General features: G+C 41.7%; 1 protein-coding gene across 1 annotated transcript; it reads right to left on the minus strand.

The window, feature by feature from the left end:
* Nucleotides 1-4,977: 4,977 nt before the first annotated feature.
* On the minus strand, nucleotides 4,978-18,178 carry Dip-b (Dipeptidase B). The gene is made up of 8 exons (XM_070669895.1): nucleotides 17,723-18,178; nucleotides 14,828-15,109; nucleotides 12,669-12,777; nucleotides 8,545-8,692; nucleotides 7,043-7,395; nucleotides 6,317-6,595; nucleotides 5,576-5,815; nucleotides 4,978-5,481 (listed from the first exon to the last, which is right to left on the minus strand). Exons 1-8 carry the CDS (start codon nucleotides 17,737-17,739, stop codon nucleotides 5,335-5,337), a joined length of 1,575 nt encoding a protein of 524 aa, XP_070525996.1. The 5' UTR covers nucleotides 17,740-18,178; the 3' UTR covers nucleotides 4,978-5,334.

Here is an 18,178-nt window from a genome sequence, read left to right on the forward strand (position 1 = left end):
AGCTTCGATTTAATAATTGCTCGAAACGCTTTTTCCACCGCGCGTCGCGACGTTGAACAACGCGGACCTCGAACAGTTTCCACGTTACGTTCGATTTTACAAGTGTAACGTCATCCCGGCTAGATCCCCGCGTTACGGCCGGCACGTACCCCTTTATGGCGATATTCAATTATCAGCGAAGTAAATTTCCGCGAACGCCGACGCAACGTGCGTATTCCCGACGTAAGGTACGTGTCATTCGCGTCACGTTTCATTTGGCCCAAGAATATTCGAGGGGTCCCGTGACTGTCCTGAGAAGCAGCCCAATTCGCTAACATGTTGACTTTACGAAGCGAGGGGGGGAGAGAAAAAAAAAAAAAAGAAAAAAGGAAAAAGACGAAGGGAGTATGAGCTAACGTTACGGGCCAAGTATCGGAGGTGAGTCTCGGCGAATCGCCCGGATGGAGTTGTTCGGGGACAACCGCGGACAAGGGCCGCGTGCCTAAAGTATATTCGTGAGCCGGGGGTCTCGTCGAATATTATACCGTTACGAAGTCGCCCGAGAATAGTTTGGCGCGAATGACCGCGGCCCATTTTCTTCCTTTTTCGGCCTCTCCTCCTCACCTACATCTCACCCGGGGTTCCTCGCCTCCCCGTTTCGCCGCTTTGTCCTTCGTCCTCTGGCCTCTTCCAACGGATTTTTCGACATCCTCTTTCTAACGGACGCCCTCCTTTACGGAACCGCGTTGCTCGTACTCGTTGATTACCTTTTTCATTCGAGGAAGCAGGCCAAAGGAACGGGATCGGGAGACGCGCGATGGACGATCACGATCGGTACGGTTAATCGATGGCAAAAAGACGAGCGATGTGTCAGTAGTATTATCTATCGCGATTAATCATAAACGACGACGTACCTTAGACGGCGGAGTTAGCCATTGAGCAGCGTGTAGGCACACAGACCTTACGCTTCATCGATATAATTGCGAACGAGTTATTCAATTATATATGCCTCACATCGCACTGGAGCGAAATAAAATACGCTTCTTAGTTTCGTTCGGAAAACGGTCGTATTTCTATAAATCTATTTTATCGATCTATTTTCTCTATTTCAAGCTTAGAAGCTCCTTCTTCCTCCGCCAAATATTTGCGTATCTAGAAGAAATCAGTTTCTTTCCTAAACCTTTCAGTCCCACGTCCGAAGACGCTTACCGCAGCTCTTGCGCATCCGCGAGGAGGAAACGTAGGAAATGTGGAATCGCGTAATGCGACGTGCGAATAATTTAATAGCAATCAATTTAAATTATGCGGGGGAGGAGGAAAAAAAAAATTGGCCTCTCGCGGAGTGGCCTCGTGGGATCTCGCAGGTGGAGGTCAGTGCGCCTTGAAGAAAATCACTTTCCTTCCGCGCATGTAACAGCCGGTTTATTTCCGTTCCGACGACGACGCGTCGTCCTTCCGTATGCACGCGCGGGTGCGCTCGTTATACGCGAATCTACGAACTATCGGCGAGTCCTCGTAAACCGTAGGTGTGAAACGCGAACGGGGGAGAAGGAGGGAGGAGGGTGAGGTGCGGCGGACGAAGGGAGAAGGGAGAAAGGCGGTAGCACGAAATCTCGGATGCGCTGGTAACACAGGCCTCCGTCGTACTTTCACTTCCTTCCCCTCCCCCGTCTCCTCTTCTTCCTTCGTCTCTTCCTCTTATCCCTCCGGCTCTTTCTCCCTGTCTTTCTCTCTCCTTCTCTTTCTTGTGCATAGAACTACTTTTCCTTTCAAATCCTTGAGCCGGGGTGCCGCGATCGGGTCCATTCTGAAAATTTCGAGGAGTCGCCCTTTGACATCGGCGACGTGAGATACGCCGCGCGTCACGGGCGCGCATCGGCGATTGTCCGTTTACCTTCGTATCCCTTCTATTCGCGGACTGCCCACGTTGCGCGGGATAAATAGCTGCGTATCCAGCCGCATTGCCGGGCTCCGATCACTGAACGAACTACAAGATTCAAAGAAAATGAAGAGAACGAAATGACGACGACGGGACGCTCGGGAGAAAAGGCAGAGAGGGGGAGGGGGAGGGAGGTGAAAGAATGAAGAAGCGAATACGCGGCGTGACCTCTGCTTCGCGAGGTGAGAAAGAGAGAAAGAGATGGCCGTGGTGAGGAGGACGCTGCTGAGCACGAGTGGCAGAATGGTGCGAGCGAGAGAAGAGCGTCACGGAGAGAAGCCGGCAGAGAACGAAGAAGGCGGCGAGCCGTTTCGCGCGTGTGGCAACTCTTTCGTGCGAAAGACGAGAGGAGACGGGATATATGACGATGAAAAGAGAGAAGCGGCCGACCGGTCGGTCGGTCGGATGAACGAGAGGAGACGAAAGAGGCGCAAGTGCGAAGGCGCGCATCGGGTCGAATCGAGAAGGAGGTGAGCGGAGGGTCGACAGACAGCGAAGAAAGACAGAAAAGAGAGAAGGATGAGAGAGGGGGCGAGGGGGAGTCAGGGGGAGACGCGGAGAGTGGGAGGGAGAGGGAGAGAGCGAGAGAGGAAGAGCCGACGAGGGATGTTGAGGAGGACGGTGGAGACGAAGCGAGGTGAGTCGAGATGATGCAGTTGTGCGTTTGCAAAGAAGGCGGAAGAACCGCGGAGGGAGAACCGGTCCCGGTCACTGGGCCACCAGCCGGCCGTCGAACCCGCCACAGTGCCCCCTACCGCCCCCTCCTCTCTCACTCTCTTCCTTCACCCCTCTACGCCCTTCGTCCCTCCCGTCCGGTATGTTACCTCGTTGCGAACCTCGCGTCGCGCTTCTTGCAACCAGTGACTCCGCGTTGCCTTCAACTTCTTCAAACAATGTCAACTCGCGTGTATCGCGACACTGATAATGCCCGCTCTTGTCACTGTCTTACTGCCCGGGAATTATCTCCCGTCCCTTGACGCTTTTTCCGTCTATCCTCGAAGCTATCGTCTCCACTTCGGTCGTCGCTTTCATGTATCAGTTCTATGCACGAGATAATATCTATATTTTGCGGAACAATTGATCTTTCAAATTAACGACACGGAATAGAAATGACCGAACTGTTGTTCTTTAAACTGTGCATTAGACGTAATATCCTTGGTCAACGGGAACTTGATCAGTGTCATTTTCTTAAAATACTATATACATTTTTTTATCAAGTAATTAATTTTTGCTTTCGTACCTGAATTGTTGCATAATTCGTTGCAATCATTCATTGTAGTTTGCATCTTTATATAGTTATTTCAGTAGGCTTTCATTAACAATTATACATCTAATTAAAATTATATAAACATTTCCATTCCATCAATCTACTTAATTTTTACGTAGTGTTGGTATTTTTCTAAAAAAAAAAAAAAAAGATTAGTTTTGGATCAGGCTTTCGGTCGTGAGAAACAAGCGCGATGGTAACGCAAACGGAAGTTTGCTTCGTTCGCAATAATCTCTACGAGATACGCCAAACATTTTCTCTTAATTAAGAAAGGACGTAGTTAATTAAGTTTCCCTTCCACGCGCATTCTTTTGCTCGAATCAGGCTTATAAAGTAACCCGGTAATTGTCAAATGCGATTGCGATCATTAATAAACGCGCAATAATAAAACTAAACATAACTTTAATAAATTTATCGAAATCGTTTTTTATTTGTGCGTAAAAAATTATTAGAAACAGACACGCGATAGATATTGCTAAAGCAGTTATTTAATTTTATATTAATTTTTAAATATATTATTGTTAATATAATTAAATAACTTATACTAAATAATTGATGATGAAATTAAAGTTTAAAGATTAAATCATAATCGTGTTTAATAGCTTACATATTTTATAAAGTAAAATTTATTTTATAATGCACGAAAATAGTATTAATTTTGAAAATTAATTGACATAAATTATAGTGTGAAAATTGGAAGAAAAAAAATAGTATAAATGTTAAATCAATTTATCTCTTATCCGTGTATGTGACGTTGTCTTTACAAACATAACCATTCTTTGGTAAGAGAAAATTCTTGGCGCACACCGTGTATCAACCGAAGATACCACACTGGCTTCAGATATACCAGATATCTCACACGAAATACAGAGCACACTACTAGCCTTACTAGCCGTAGATTAAGCGTTGATTTTCGTTCGAAGATCACAAACTCAATTTTTCAAAAACAATTTTATAAAATTACAATCTTTTTCTATTTTGTTTTTTTTTTTTACGATTTTTATGTACACCATATTTTTTATTCTTTCAAATGTATACATCATATCAAATATATTGGTATGAAATAAATTGAATAAACCGGGAGTGAAAATCGACTTCGATCGAAGGCAAGATTAACGACTCACCGTACGCAAATGGTCCCCATAAATCTTCATATCGCGTGAATATCTCATAACTTGACGTATTGTCAGGCGCGCGAGTTCAATTCGTTTCTTTGGACGTTTGGTTGACACATTGCTCCCCGGTACATCGTTTCTGAATTAGGTGAACGGTGCTAACGTAACGACGCAGGTTGGCCAGGTGGATAGGATTGCGCTTGACGCTCACAAGATTTCGCATTTGAATAAGTGGGGCACCTAGCGATCGGCGGGCAAGACGTTCCGCAGGGATCGCAGCAAACTTTGCACGGCGGGCAGGACGATATACAGACGGGCTTGCAGTCGGTCTCGCAAACGTATTGCATTTCGTAAGGCAGATCACCTCGCAGTGTCAGACATTTTCCTTGGATCAGATAACAGTAGGACATAGCTAAGACAGGATTACCGCTGTAAGGGACGCAATGAGGCTGAGGTAGATGTCCGTATAAGTCGATGTGCGTGTACTTTAAAGGTGTGCAACTGCAAACTCCATGCTGTAATCGATACGAAATTGGTTAGGTAGGGTAAAAGAAGGAATGTATGTGAGAAGGGAACAAAGAGAAATGAAAGGGAGAATACCGATCGCGAAAAAGCGGCGACGTTAATAAATTTCTACATCTTTTAATTGGGACGCGACAAAAAAAGAAAATAAAAAATTATTAAAATAAACAATGAATTTTATTCTTTATAGGTAAAATGTAATAAATTATAACTATCTTTTAAATTTATTTTAAAAAGTTTAAAAAATTTTTTTTTTTCTTTTTTCTTAATTTTTCTCTACGTGCTTATTGGAAAATCCGTCATTGCAGTAACGCTAGCGTAATTGTTTGTTTTAAGTAAATCCACGTTATATAGCTTATAGAAACTCTGAGCATCACGGATTTATGGCGGTGATTAATTATTATTTGCATTTGCATGGTTAATATTTAAAGTTCATCTCGCGCAAGGTGCGAATATTAATTACTTCGGAATGTATTATTAATATATGTATGTAAAGTATAAGCAGTTTATAGTTATGTCCTAAGGCTCGGTTTTTTTAAAAGATATGTGTTTGCTAATGCTAAAATCGGTGCGCCGGTCGGCTGGTGGGGTAATTTGCCGGAATTGCCCCCTATATCCAGATGAGAATATTTCAACGGCTTCTCCGACTCAATACCGTGCTAAAAAAACATAAGTTATTAAACAGCATTACAATGCCTGGAAGCACACATAATTAAAAGTTAAATAATCGTAATAATAATAAATATACAACACCTTGTCCAGCCCGGAAACCTTAATTAGAAAAGCTGCCGGTCCTTGATGACCCCGTTGAGATTTAACACTAGGCTGGTTTAACGCCTGAAGAATATCGTCACCCTCTACTTTCCCTTGATGGGTGAGAAAATCCTCTCTCCGTATTCGCGATACTTCGAACGGGTCGCCAATAGCTTCGCCAAGAGCTTGAAGCTTCTCCGCGTTATTGACCCGCCGTGCAACTGCGTTATCCATCACAACCTGTAGAAATAAATTGAAACGTAAGTCTCCGAATCGCCGAAAAAAATGCAGATTGATAACGGAGCAGTCCTTTTATCGGTCCGACAAAATAATCGGAGGATGAATTATGGCTAACGCCTTAGCGAGCAATTTTGATAACAAAATCATATTACACGTCACGCTCGGGATTCGCGGTAACACAGGAAAATTGCATGCTGCATCCAGATCGTTTATAACCCTGTCCAATTACGCTTTCGTCGATGAATCAACAAACACGTAACAACCCCTGTATACGACTCCGCCGTTTCGCGCCTAGATTTTAACGTCTGGCTGTGTTATTATTACGCGCGATGGTTAGGTTATTTGCTTTATTCGCCCGAGGTGCTCGCCGCTCGTCGTTATCCGAGCGGTAAAGGTATTCCAGCGGCTGGTAGTCTCGTGTTACGTGTTATCTTAACATTAGCTAAAATGCGGTTAAGAGCGTAATGAACGAGGGTAATTTTATGGCACCCGCGTACTTACGGAATATCCCGCGCCCGCAGTCAATACCGCGTGGCCTGTTAGCGTGGCCACCGTGAAGAGGTGCGGATTCGCTGAATTTAAGGCCATTTCCTTGAGATGATAAAGAGCGTCAGCCATGGCCATCCTACCCTCGGCATCCGTGTTACCCACGCGCACCCTCGCACCGGATCTCGCCGTGATCACCTCGTCGGAAACGTAACAGTTCTCGCCCACGCTGTTCCTCACGACGCACAAAGCGACGACGACTTTTAACGTCGGCGGCTGCACCAAATTCACCACCTGCAATGTATCGATTAACAGATTAAAATTTTGACTTCACCCAAGTTTATTGCAGTTGAATTAATTTTTTTCTCCCTTTCTTTCCTATCACGGTTAGAACTACCAATTTAGCTAAAGTAATGATTGTTGTTTCTCGGTACTATTCTCCGAAGTGAGCTCCATCTCGATCATAATGCATCAAAGGAATACGTAATAGGCTTAACGTACGGAAAGACGGAGAACGGGAGGAGGGAAAGAGAAAGCGCATGCATCGAGACCATTAGCGTACTGTACCATGCTGTTAGGAATAGAATTATACGGCTCGCTCGATGATCATTTCGAAAATCTACTAGCCCGTACGTATGTGTAGCCGGGGCCGGGCAACATATTAAAAGGCCGTATTAATAGAAGCGAAACACGATCATTCTATCGTGACACATAATACCGCGATGATATATTACACGACACCTGCATGAATCCGGCGCAGGCAGCCGCGCCGCATTTGTCCCTCGACATGCCAACCATCGCGCCCTTGTACTTGATGTCGGCGCCGCCGGTATCGTAAGTGACACCCTTCCCTACGAGCATGATCGTCTCTGAGGAATAGGTGTAGTTGGGCGGCTCGTAGGTCAAAAAGATAATTCTGCCGGCGTGACGTGGTACCACCGATGCGGCGCGATTTACGCTAGCGAACAGCGGGTATTCCCGAAGCAGCGTCTCCTCGTCGGATATCACTCGCATCGTAACATTCGATCCGCAAAACAGCTCCGCCAAATACTCCTCCACCCTCGGGGGCGCCATTCTTTCGGGGTCCCCGCCACCTAATTCAATGCAAAAGTAAAAGCAGTATTGATTATTAATGGCAAAGAAAATCGGGTCTTATTTGTCGGCTACGTTCATTTAAAACTTATACAATCCGATCGATCCGCATGCATACGCTTCACCCACACAAATGTCTGTTTAGTTCTGAATAAGCTTCGCGTTTGTTGTTCATTTGATGTTGAAACATAAAACCGAAAACAGCTAAACTGAATAGAAATCGAGCTCTTCCTTTTGTTACAAAGAACATGTATTTTAATTATTTTCAAACAAATACGATACTCCTTTTTTTTTTCTTTTTACCAGCAACTATTTTTACCGTTTGACAGACCGACGCGAGGCGGTTTAATTCTTTTTGCACTGCTACCTTTATTCGATCGAAAAGTAAAACGAATAAATTTAATACTTTTATGTGTATTAAATAATTCGCGTAAAAAATATATGTTGCAATCGATATTAAATTAATGTTAATGCGGTATTATATTACTTCAATTATGCAAATTATTAGTAGTTGACTAAAACAACAGTCAGATTAACGTTTACTTTACAAAATTGCATTACCTACGTTTTTCGTTTTGCCTTTCAAGCAAGTGTATGAATAATATGCGTTCTACATGCACGCTGGATTGGGCAAGAATTACAGTTTGTATATGAAAGCTTTATATTTGATAAAGCATAAATGCTACGATAAAGACTAAATTGCTGAAACGCCAAGATAAATATCGTAGAAAACGTCAATTGTTATTAACTGCCGCGAGGAACGAGCTCCGTACTTTTTTTTTTTTTTTCTTTACGCCGTTCGGAAGGGCGTAACATTAAAAATGAACACTTAAACTCGCCAAATCGCCGGCTACTTAAACTTTAAACTCGATAATTCCCGAGGGCTATTCGAGCTGAACTTGAACATTGGAACGTGAAGAGCGACGAGCTGTGCTCGATTAACTGGGAGTCAAAAGACCTTTCTCGGACAAGTAAAAAGCCGCGGGCGATTTTCTCCACCGAAGCTTATTTCTTCCGCGAAAGGCGGAAACTCGGAACGACGAGAGCCAGAGCTTTCCTCGCTCTTTTCTCACGCGGACAGGAAAACCTGCTTTTGCTCACTCGATAAAGTACCGCGAGCTGCGACGCGCTCGAGATAGAAGGAGACTTACCTATGTCCCTTGCGACGTATCTACCGCTTTCGAGCATCGAGGCTAGCTTCACGATATCCTGAAGCTTCTCACCGCGAATCGGGCTCCACACCCCGAGTTTACGCACTTTGTAACACCGATCCGGGCACGCCTCGCGCACCTCCAGCGGCTGTAAAAAATATAAATCGTTAATTAAATAAATAAAAAAAAAAGGTTGGTTACAAGTCGTTAATATACGAGCGCGGCGGATAGCGAGGTGTAGGATATTTCGTTTGCTCGACACTCCCTGTTTCAATAGCACAGTACGATATTATTTTTCTGTAAATTGCGAATCGAAAAGCCGCGACACGTTTAAGTGAATATTCAATATAATATTTATTATATTTAATTTTTTTTTTTTTTTTTTTACAGCGAGTTAAACTGTGTACTCATGCGAACGTGGTTTTGTGAGCGGAAGGAGGATACATTCCAATTTTGAGAGGAGGAGGAGGCCTGGGTGAGGCATCACGCTTCGGTGGAGCAACCCTTGGGTAAGAATTATTTTCTCTTCATACAAAATTAACAGTTTCTCCCTTTTCATCGAGATTACTTTTTCGTTCCAATAATAATTAAAAATAATAAAGTTTTTTTTATAACGAACTAGTTAAAGTCGTGTAAAAATTATTTTTTAAATAATAAACATTATTTTAAACGTACCTATAAATAAAATTATTTTTTTTTATGTTACAGATTAGTTGCAGAATTAGCTCCACTGCTGCGCATCGAACCGGTGAGTTACGTTCTTTTATTCTGTGTTAAGATCGTAGTGTTATGGGCACTTGTACTAACCGTATGTTTAAAAATTATAATTTTAAAAAGAATTAAATGTACAAAAATATAAAATAATCCTGTCGCAAAAGAATTCGCGTAATTCACGCGTAAATGCGTAACGATATCAATTATTAAATAATAAAAATACTGCCTACCGCGATATTTAAAAAACATTTTTAAAGCGTAACAAAAATCTTATCGTTTAAAATTGTCAAATTATAATTTCTTAATATTTATTCCCACGGAGAAGCGATAACAATGAATAAAATCTCTATAACTCTTTTTTTCTTTTTTAATATTAAATGCTGGATGCAAATCGTATCACTTATTTATCGTTAGGTGAATAAAAGAGAAGTTTGTGTGTCTGCGTCGAAAGCGATAAGTGCGATAATCTTCTTACCCGACGAGCACTTCACAGATAATGGAGCTAGAGCTTATAACTCTTATGAGCTTACGTCTAAACCGGTCGAAATACTTTCTAGTCCATTTATATGGCAAAAGCAAACTTCAATTGCTCGTGTTTTACAAATCCCAATATTTCAATGCACATTGGTTATATTTTCGCGTGTGCTCTTTTTAATGTTTTCAATATGCACTGGCATTTTAATTATTCATCTGTAAATCGTGCACAAAATTCCAAAAACTATTTTCACATTTTTACACCGAAAAAAGAATATATCGGAACAGTTGTTATTTTCTTTTTCTTTTTTTTTTTTTTTTCTTTCCTACGTATATCTTTCAAAGTTTTTTTTTTCAACAAAGATTCCGCGACCCGACACGTGCACGGCCCATTTTATCGCGGGCGACCTTTTGCGATGTCACTGGTGCGCGTTCGTGCGGCTTGCGAGCCGGGTGAGAAAAATTGAAAAAGTCAGAAGGCTGCTATCTGCAAGAGAAGCGAGAAAGAGATCGGCGCGAGGCGGAGGTTCGCGACGTGGTGTTCCGATTACGCGGCGCAGAAATTCCGAGGGTGCTTTCTGGTATTCGGAAAACGATGCCTCGTATTTGCGTCGGGCGGAAGGAACGGGCGACAGGCGGGAAAGGAAAGAGGGTCACAAGAGGGAACTATCAAGAAAGAAGCGTATGAGCTCGGTACCGACTGCCGCGGGCTGAGCGGTCGGTGAGGCGACGGGAGATGAGGGAGGCCCGAGTATTTCGCTAATTAGGTCGCCTCGCCGGCCGCCAGGATTCAGGAACGCCAAGCATTTGCTACTCTTGATAGGGCAGAGCACTCGGCTTACCCCCCCTGCGTTCTCTTAACCCCTTGCTACATCCCGCTACCGCCCACAAACAAGCTTCGACCGACTGCTCCTCTCTTGGTGGTCCAAACTTAGAATTTTGGTCCTTGAACTTACGCGACAAGAATGCCCGTTAGGTATAAGCAACAAATTGCGAGAACATTTACCATTAAATTATATGAAATCTACAAAAAGAAAAAAACATAAAAACCCTCAGTTTTCGTCAGCTTGAAGTTCCACGCGACGAGCCGATTTGCCGATAAAACAATTGTTGAAATAAAAATGTACTTCGTACGATTAAATTAAATTAGTTTAACGTTGGATCGATTGGCGACGATGGCGAAAACGAATATTCTTATGCTCGAATAAAATATATTAATTTGTAATTACGAATATTAGTTTTATCGAAAAAATTGCAACTCTCATCGGGAAGGTTTTTTAAACGGCTCTCTTCAAACGTGTTGAATCGCCGAGTGGAGATGAGTGACGCGGGCAGAATCGCGCGACTCGCCCTAGTAAAGTGATTATTATAGGATTTCCAGATCGTTCGTGCCGCGTATACTCGCGCCGGATAACTTCCGACTTTGAAGTTCGCATAATAACGCGGATACTATCGCCCGAGCCCGTAATTAACCACGGCGGCGTTGAGGTTAATGAACAATGGGGCTTGCAATCGAGTTCTGCAACCCGATATCCTCTGTAAGACACACTGCACACACTTATCGATCAGGCGCAACCTAGCCCCGGAGTCTGCCGGTGGCAGGTGTTGTTTGATGATCGTGTTGACCGCACTCTTTGCTGACGGTATCTGTCATCGAGCTATCGTTTATTCAAGACGTTGAACGAGCTTGTTTATCGAAACGTTCTTCGTCTTATTGTCGGCCTGGATTACGTCGCGCGCTAAGGCTGTATTGTGCTTCGCTGTCACGTACATTCGCGTCCGAGAAAAATGAATTTCGGTAACCACGAAAGTACGCTCGACCCGGCAGCGCCCGGCCAATTCTAATCTAATCCGTCTGCGTTTGACGCGTGGATTACGATATTTGTATATCAATTGTCGTGGAACGCAAACAGTTTGCTAATTACACGCGTATCCCGGCTTCCCGTAATTATTAAACAATGCGAATATCTGAAACGTGGATTCGCGGTGATTACTCGATCGCGGCCGGTTCGTCCGTCGGGTCTTATTATAATGATTGGATATTAATGAAACTGGAATTAATTCCGCGTCTGTAAAATATTGTGGATTAGCTGCGATTGCGTCGCGCGGTCCGTACAGTCATTAGTTATGGATTAAGATCACAGTAGCAATTTAGTTTAGAGACGAGGTAGACGGATTTACTAGAGTTAGAGTATGGTGAGCAACTTGGGGGCAGCCAATCAGACCGCAGTGTACCAAACTCGGTTGAAACACGGAGATGAATTCCTTCTAGATACAGCTACAGGCTTCCTATTCTGCCAATGTAGATGCGCACAAAGCTGTATTGTATCTGTTTGATTGGTTTAAACGGCTCTCGTATAACCACAACTGCACCAACTATCTGTGAAATGCCTTAACCGGATATATTGGCACAATCGAGTAACATTCGCTTATCGATCCCTTCCCGATTTCAGTCGGGAGTTTTTTTTTTTTCCGCGAGAGATTATTATCATTTTAAATTCTAATACCACGATAATGATTAGAGTCGATCGACTCGGCACTACCCGATTTAGCAATCGTGAATAAAGAATCCGGATACTATTTTCAACGGGATTATATCAAGTGAGGTAATTAAGATTCTTTTCTTAAACGTCTCCGCGCATTTCACTTCTAATAATATTTTTATTTAATGGCTATTACGATCCCAAATTTTCATGCGCTCGCGCGATTAATAACTTTCATCGGCGGAATTTAAAATTATTTAACATTTTTCTTCGTTAAATGGAAGAAAGAAATAGAAAGATATTTTTAAGAATACATATTTATAAATATTTAATTTTTTACATATTATAAAAAAAAAAAAAAAAAAAAAAAAAACGAGTTTCAAAAATTAATTAAACTTATTTTATTAATATTAATTTAACGAAATATCGGATAAATAACTTTTCGTGACTTACCACATAGAGAGTTTCTAGGGCACCAAGAAGCGTAACTAGCTCAACGTTTTCAAACCGCTCGTCTGGTTGCAGTGCCAATAAAGGGCATTTCACGCCGGCTTTCAAAGCTCTGATAAATACAAAAAAAAAAAAAAAAGAGAGAGTCACAAAATTGATTAAATTATTAAGTTATTATTTTAATATATATTTGTAATATTCGATCGTTTAATAAAATAATTTTCGGAACGTAAGTGGAGCGCAGTGAATTTCGCGTACGCAGAATCGCGGGGAAGTTGCAATTAACGCGCGGACAAATATCGGCGATGCTCGAATTGTTAGAGATGTCGTAATCTACATAGTAATAACGTTCCCGCTGATAAAACCTGCAGTGATACTACACTCAGGAGGCGAATGTCCATGCAAAAAGGAGAGGAGAAATGAATTCTCCGGGGGAAGGTGCGGTTCTCATTGAGTATCCCGAGACACGAATAGCCATTCTCGCTCCCTTCGTGTCCAATTTTCGTCTTGTCGGGTGTAATACAAACGTAGCCACGTAATCGAGGGTGCCTCTCACGAGAGTGCCTCTTGCACGAGTGAATCACGAACTATTAATCTATTCCCGAAGTATATCGCTATCGTGTTTAAACTTCGTTACGTTTGCGATGCGTGCAATGTCTCGCACTTGGCAATTTCGCGAAACTGTCGTTATATCGCGGCTATCAAATCTCCCGTTCTATTTCTCGATTCAACAAAGTACTTCTGATTTGAGTTTGGTATTAATGCCGCGTGGAACCGGGCGGCCGCTATTATTCCGCGGTTTCAAAAAGGGCCGCAAATACCGGCGTTATTGCCGCGGTATGTGACGGGACAACGGCAGCAGTTTTATCCGCGGGGAAACATTGGTAATAATTAAAATGCAGACTAAAAGAATAAAATTCGTAGGTTGCGACCGGCTCCCCTTCCCCGGAGAGTACTACGAAATTTTGCATGGGGAGAAAAATAAATTGCAAGTGTAAGCAAATTGTACTTCCAAATAATTATACGGGCCGGCAGGCCGGCATCCCCGGGAGTTTATGAGTTTTATGCAAAATTTAGTTGCACCGCGTTCATAAACGTGAAAAAAAGAATTTTTTTATCAACTCCTTATGCTTAATTAAAGTTTTTTTTAAAACGATCTCGCGACCAAATTCGGAAAAAGAAAAAAAAAACCATTAAGGAAATATTGTGACGTTGATGCACGTTGCAAGACACGTTCTCCAATTTTTTTTTTTTTTTTTTTTTTGCCTAGCGTGAAACGTTCTCCATGCCAATCTTCCGTTAACGTCACTATTGCCGCGTGAAAAAAACAGTTGCGCCAAGCGGACAGGAATTTCATTTTTCAATCGAATTTCGGGACGGACAGGCATATGGCTCGAGCGGAATTTCGTTCGCGCATCATTGCGTTTCCCCTATGCAGCTATTGAAGTACACAAAACGCTGACAATCGTTCGTGGCTCGTTCGCTTGCAAGACCATCATGTTGTTGTAATGAATGAACACTCGGTATGCGGGTGTGAAGATGTTCGAAATTGTAAACATAAAATTGAAAGCCTTTGATTAATTATTTCAACACCGGTCTCGATTAATTGCAACGAGTTCGAAGCAAACACAATGATTCTCTCTCTCTCTCTCTCTTTTTTTTGTATGAATGTATGTAAATTGCTGACATAAGAACGCGGATATAACGTCACTTCCTGTGTGGGTATGCCCGCTAAATCCAATTATACCCGGACAATGAAAAACATTGGAATTTGCGCGCTTCGATTGTGGAATTTAGTAAAGTGTCCCTTATATAGTTGAAGAATGCTTATTAGAAATACCAGAGAGATTAAAAATATCGTTATGTGAACTATTAATAATTGTTAAAGAAACTAAAAAAAAAAAAAAAAAATTTTATTATAACACTTGGATTAAATATTAATTATTTATATATTTTTATTCGATATGTGACATATCAAAGCTAAATTTAACATTCGAGATAACGCACAAGATAATCCCACAAATGGTGATTGTAGGAATGAAAATAAGTTCTATTATTGCGGCGCTCGCATTAAAAAAAAAGAAAAAAAAAGGAAGAAAAAAAAAATATAAAAGTGACTACAAAGAGAAAGAAAAGCGTATGGAATTATACAAAAGAATTACCGCTTTATTCCCGCGGTGGCCGCCTCTGCGAAGCTTCGCACATCGTGATAATCCATGTTAAGCGGGCCCGTTGGGCTGTAAATGAGCCTTTTTGCGGCCAAATTGATGGGCAAAACGGCGCCGATCACGCCCAGCCCGGCATCGATTTGAGCCGCGGCGTGGAGGACGGTTTTGAAGGGTTCTGGCTCGTTGGATCCAGGAGCACTTCCTGACACCAGAATAATGCCATCGTAATCGCCGCTGCAAATATTCGTTTCAATTTTCAGCTGACACGGCAGCCATCTGAAATAAATCATTGCGCGTGTTATTCGAGTAAACTAATTATCGGCGATCGCTTTTAAAGAAAAGCGAGATTGTTCGCCAACGGTACGCGATAACGTCCGCCGAAATCAATACAATTATAGTCGAGTACAAATTGGCTGAAAATAAAGTTTGCCATTAAAAAAGAATACGAGGCGGGGAAAGAGATACGGCGGCGGGCAGTGCCATTAATCCATTAGCCGAATTATTAATTTGCTGAAATTGTGGCTTGTTAAATTTGAATACGATGATGAATACGATGATAAACGTATTTATATTATTAAATCAATCCCGAATATATTTCGTATTATACGGCGAAGTAAGTGCGCAAGCGCTGCGGTTTTATCTCTTGATGTAAGCGTATAAATTAAAATCGCGAAGAAAAAAGATAAAGGGGAGACAAGGATCGCTTTATCAAATTAAATTGAATTTTTTAACGTATAGAGGGTAAATAAAAACTATAATTGTAAAGTTTGTTGGTTGGTATGTAAGCGCTCATATTCCGGACGAATAAGAGGGTCTGTACAAATATAGCTACGTACAAAAAGGCCGCATAAACGTCTTGCCATAATACCACAAAGGTCCTTTTTATGCAAGGGGAAAGAAAATATTAGAGAAGCAGATGTGCACGTATACTTATAGGAAATGTGCTGCATGAAATGCACGAAAATATCGAAGGTAATTCTGAAAAATGGTGTCAGCGAGTCGCTATAAAAACATTCGGCTCTCGCGATCATTTAACGATAACATCTTTTCAAGTGTCTTGTATCGCATCGATACAAAATTATCTAGGTTAGATATTAAAAAAAAAAAAAAAAAATTAATCTCCGTGTTATTTATGACGACTGCCGTCAAATGTTCGGTTAATTTATTAATTAATCATTTAAGATCTAATCTAGCTACGTCGTCGCGATCAGCAATGTACGCCGGTAAGTCAATTTAATTAGAAAATTCTTATCGCGCTCGAGGTATTCATTTGCTACAACAGCAATTAATACGGAACTTCGTTTAGGTCCGCGATAGGTTTTCTGCATTCGTATATATCAGGTTCGAGCGTTAACGGGTTTTTCCGCTCGCGAAATCAACCCGGTCAGTACTGACTGGTCATAAACCGGGCACAATAACGTCGAATTCTATTGAAGATAATAAATCTCAAGAGTACACATGATACGCCGGGCGCAGCAGTAAATCGAACGCCGATCGATCGCGAGCATAATCCAACAAACAATTATACCGGCCGGTTTCGTGAAAGCGCGTACGCATTATGCGTAATGAAGTCTTTGCAGATCTGCAATCATTATCGCTAATAGGTATTTCCATAAACTCCACTTCGCCCGCGTCGAGGGTATAAATATTCCCGCGTTGTTGTGATGAAAAATATTTGTATAAAAATTCTTTAACACGAGCGCGAATATTTAAAGTTTATGAAACAGTAACTTGAAAGCCCGACGATGGAATTTATGAAATATTTTTTATTATTAACAATTCACCTTGAAATGTATTAAACATATTTTTCTTTTTTTTTTTTTATATGTACGTATATCGAGTTTTTGAAAGATGAGTTATTAAGCCTTGTAACTTGCGTTAAGAGAGAGATATATATAATATTGAACTTTGATATCGACTTATTGCAGCTGCTAATGAGTCAAACTAACTTCTATCAAGTACGTGCACAATATGCAATCAATCAGCCGCGTGTTCTGAGCCGCGAGCTAATAATACCGGAAAACTTTATAGTTTCGATACAGTTGGGCACCACTGGGTTTCGCATAACAGTGCGAAACGAACTAGCATTAGCCTAGAGAAATTCGCGCTTCTCGCGAGTTCGCACGAATTTGCAAGTAAATACGTACGCGTCACGTTTTCGACGCCAGCTACTGAATTATTCGCCAAGAATCTATAATTTGCAACAAACTTACGAATTACCCATTAATTATAATGTATCTTGTAACGATATAACTTTGAAATTCAATGCGCCATTTGGCGTTTACGGCGATGAAAAAAAATTCTAAACCGCGATAATTATTTTTGTTTCCAAAGTACAACCGACTATCGAAATAGGATAAAAATTTTCGAGCACCAAAATACCATACCATAGCTCCAGGCTTAAAAGAAAGAATTAAAATTAAAAAAAAAATATACATATATAAAAAAAAATACACACAAATTTGTTAGAAAAAAATATGAAAAAAAAAACTTTTAATATAAAATATCGTACAAAATTCTTTTCCACGAAAATATTTAATTTCACGCGAGGCAATTCTTTTAGTAAGTTAGTCGAGGGTCGTCTGTATTCTTATCTATCTCTCGTGTACGTATAATACCTTTATCTGTCTCGTCCGTGTGTTCTTATCTGCATCTCTCATATATTCTCGTGTACCTCCTCTAATATCACATGGAAAAAATGTAAATAGCGGTCAGTAAGAGTGACGGTCTGGTCATGATGGAATCGAAATCGTCTCGCGATCGTGCCGTTGTGCGCCGATCTATTATAGTCCCTAGCGGAGATCGTTCGTTCGCGTTCAACAAAGAGCGTCTACCGGCGCATATCGGATCGGAGCATGTGTCGTGCTGGCTCTCTCTCCGTGCATTTACCTTGATTCCACCGCCATGATGCACCGCGCCCACGTCGTTACTCCCAAAGCTGCGTGATAGCGTGAGGAAACGTGTGTGTATTGTCCTCCGCACAGCCGTATGTGAAATCCGGCCGAGCCTCGGCGACCGACGAAAATAGACTCGTGGCGTTTCCACCTATTCTACACGATCTTGCTGACGTACTGTCAAAATGGAGGGTCGGCAGTCTGATCGAACGCCTGGAAAAAGCGAAGAGCGCAGAATCGAAGCTGCAATCGCGGCACGTTTCAAATCTAAAACAACGACGATACCCGTTGTCACGACGCTGAAAAATAATTGAGAGAGCGATAGCCACTTTCACGGGACGTAGATTAAATTTAATATCGACGCAATTAATTGCTATTTTTTAATTTCAAACGGTAGAAGAAAAAAAAATTGAAAATTAATTAAATCGAGATTTTTAGTAAAGAGACACAT

This window comes from Cardiocondyla obscurior, linkage group LG19, assembly GCF_019399895.1.
Source record: "Cardiocondyla obscurior isolate alpha-2009 linkage group LG19, Cobs3.1, whole genome shotgun sequence".
Lineage (NCBI taxonomy): Eukaryota > Metazoa > Arthropoda > Insecta > Hymenoptera > Formicidae > Cardiocondyla > Cardiocondyla obscurior.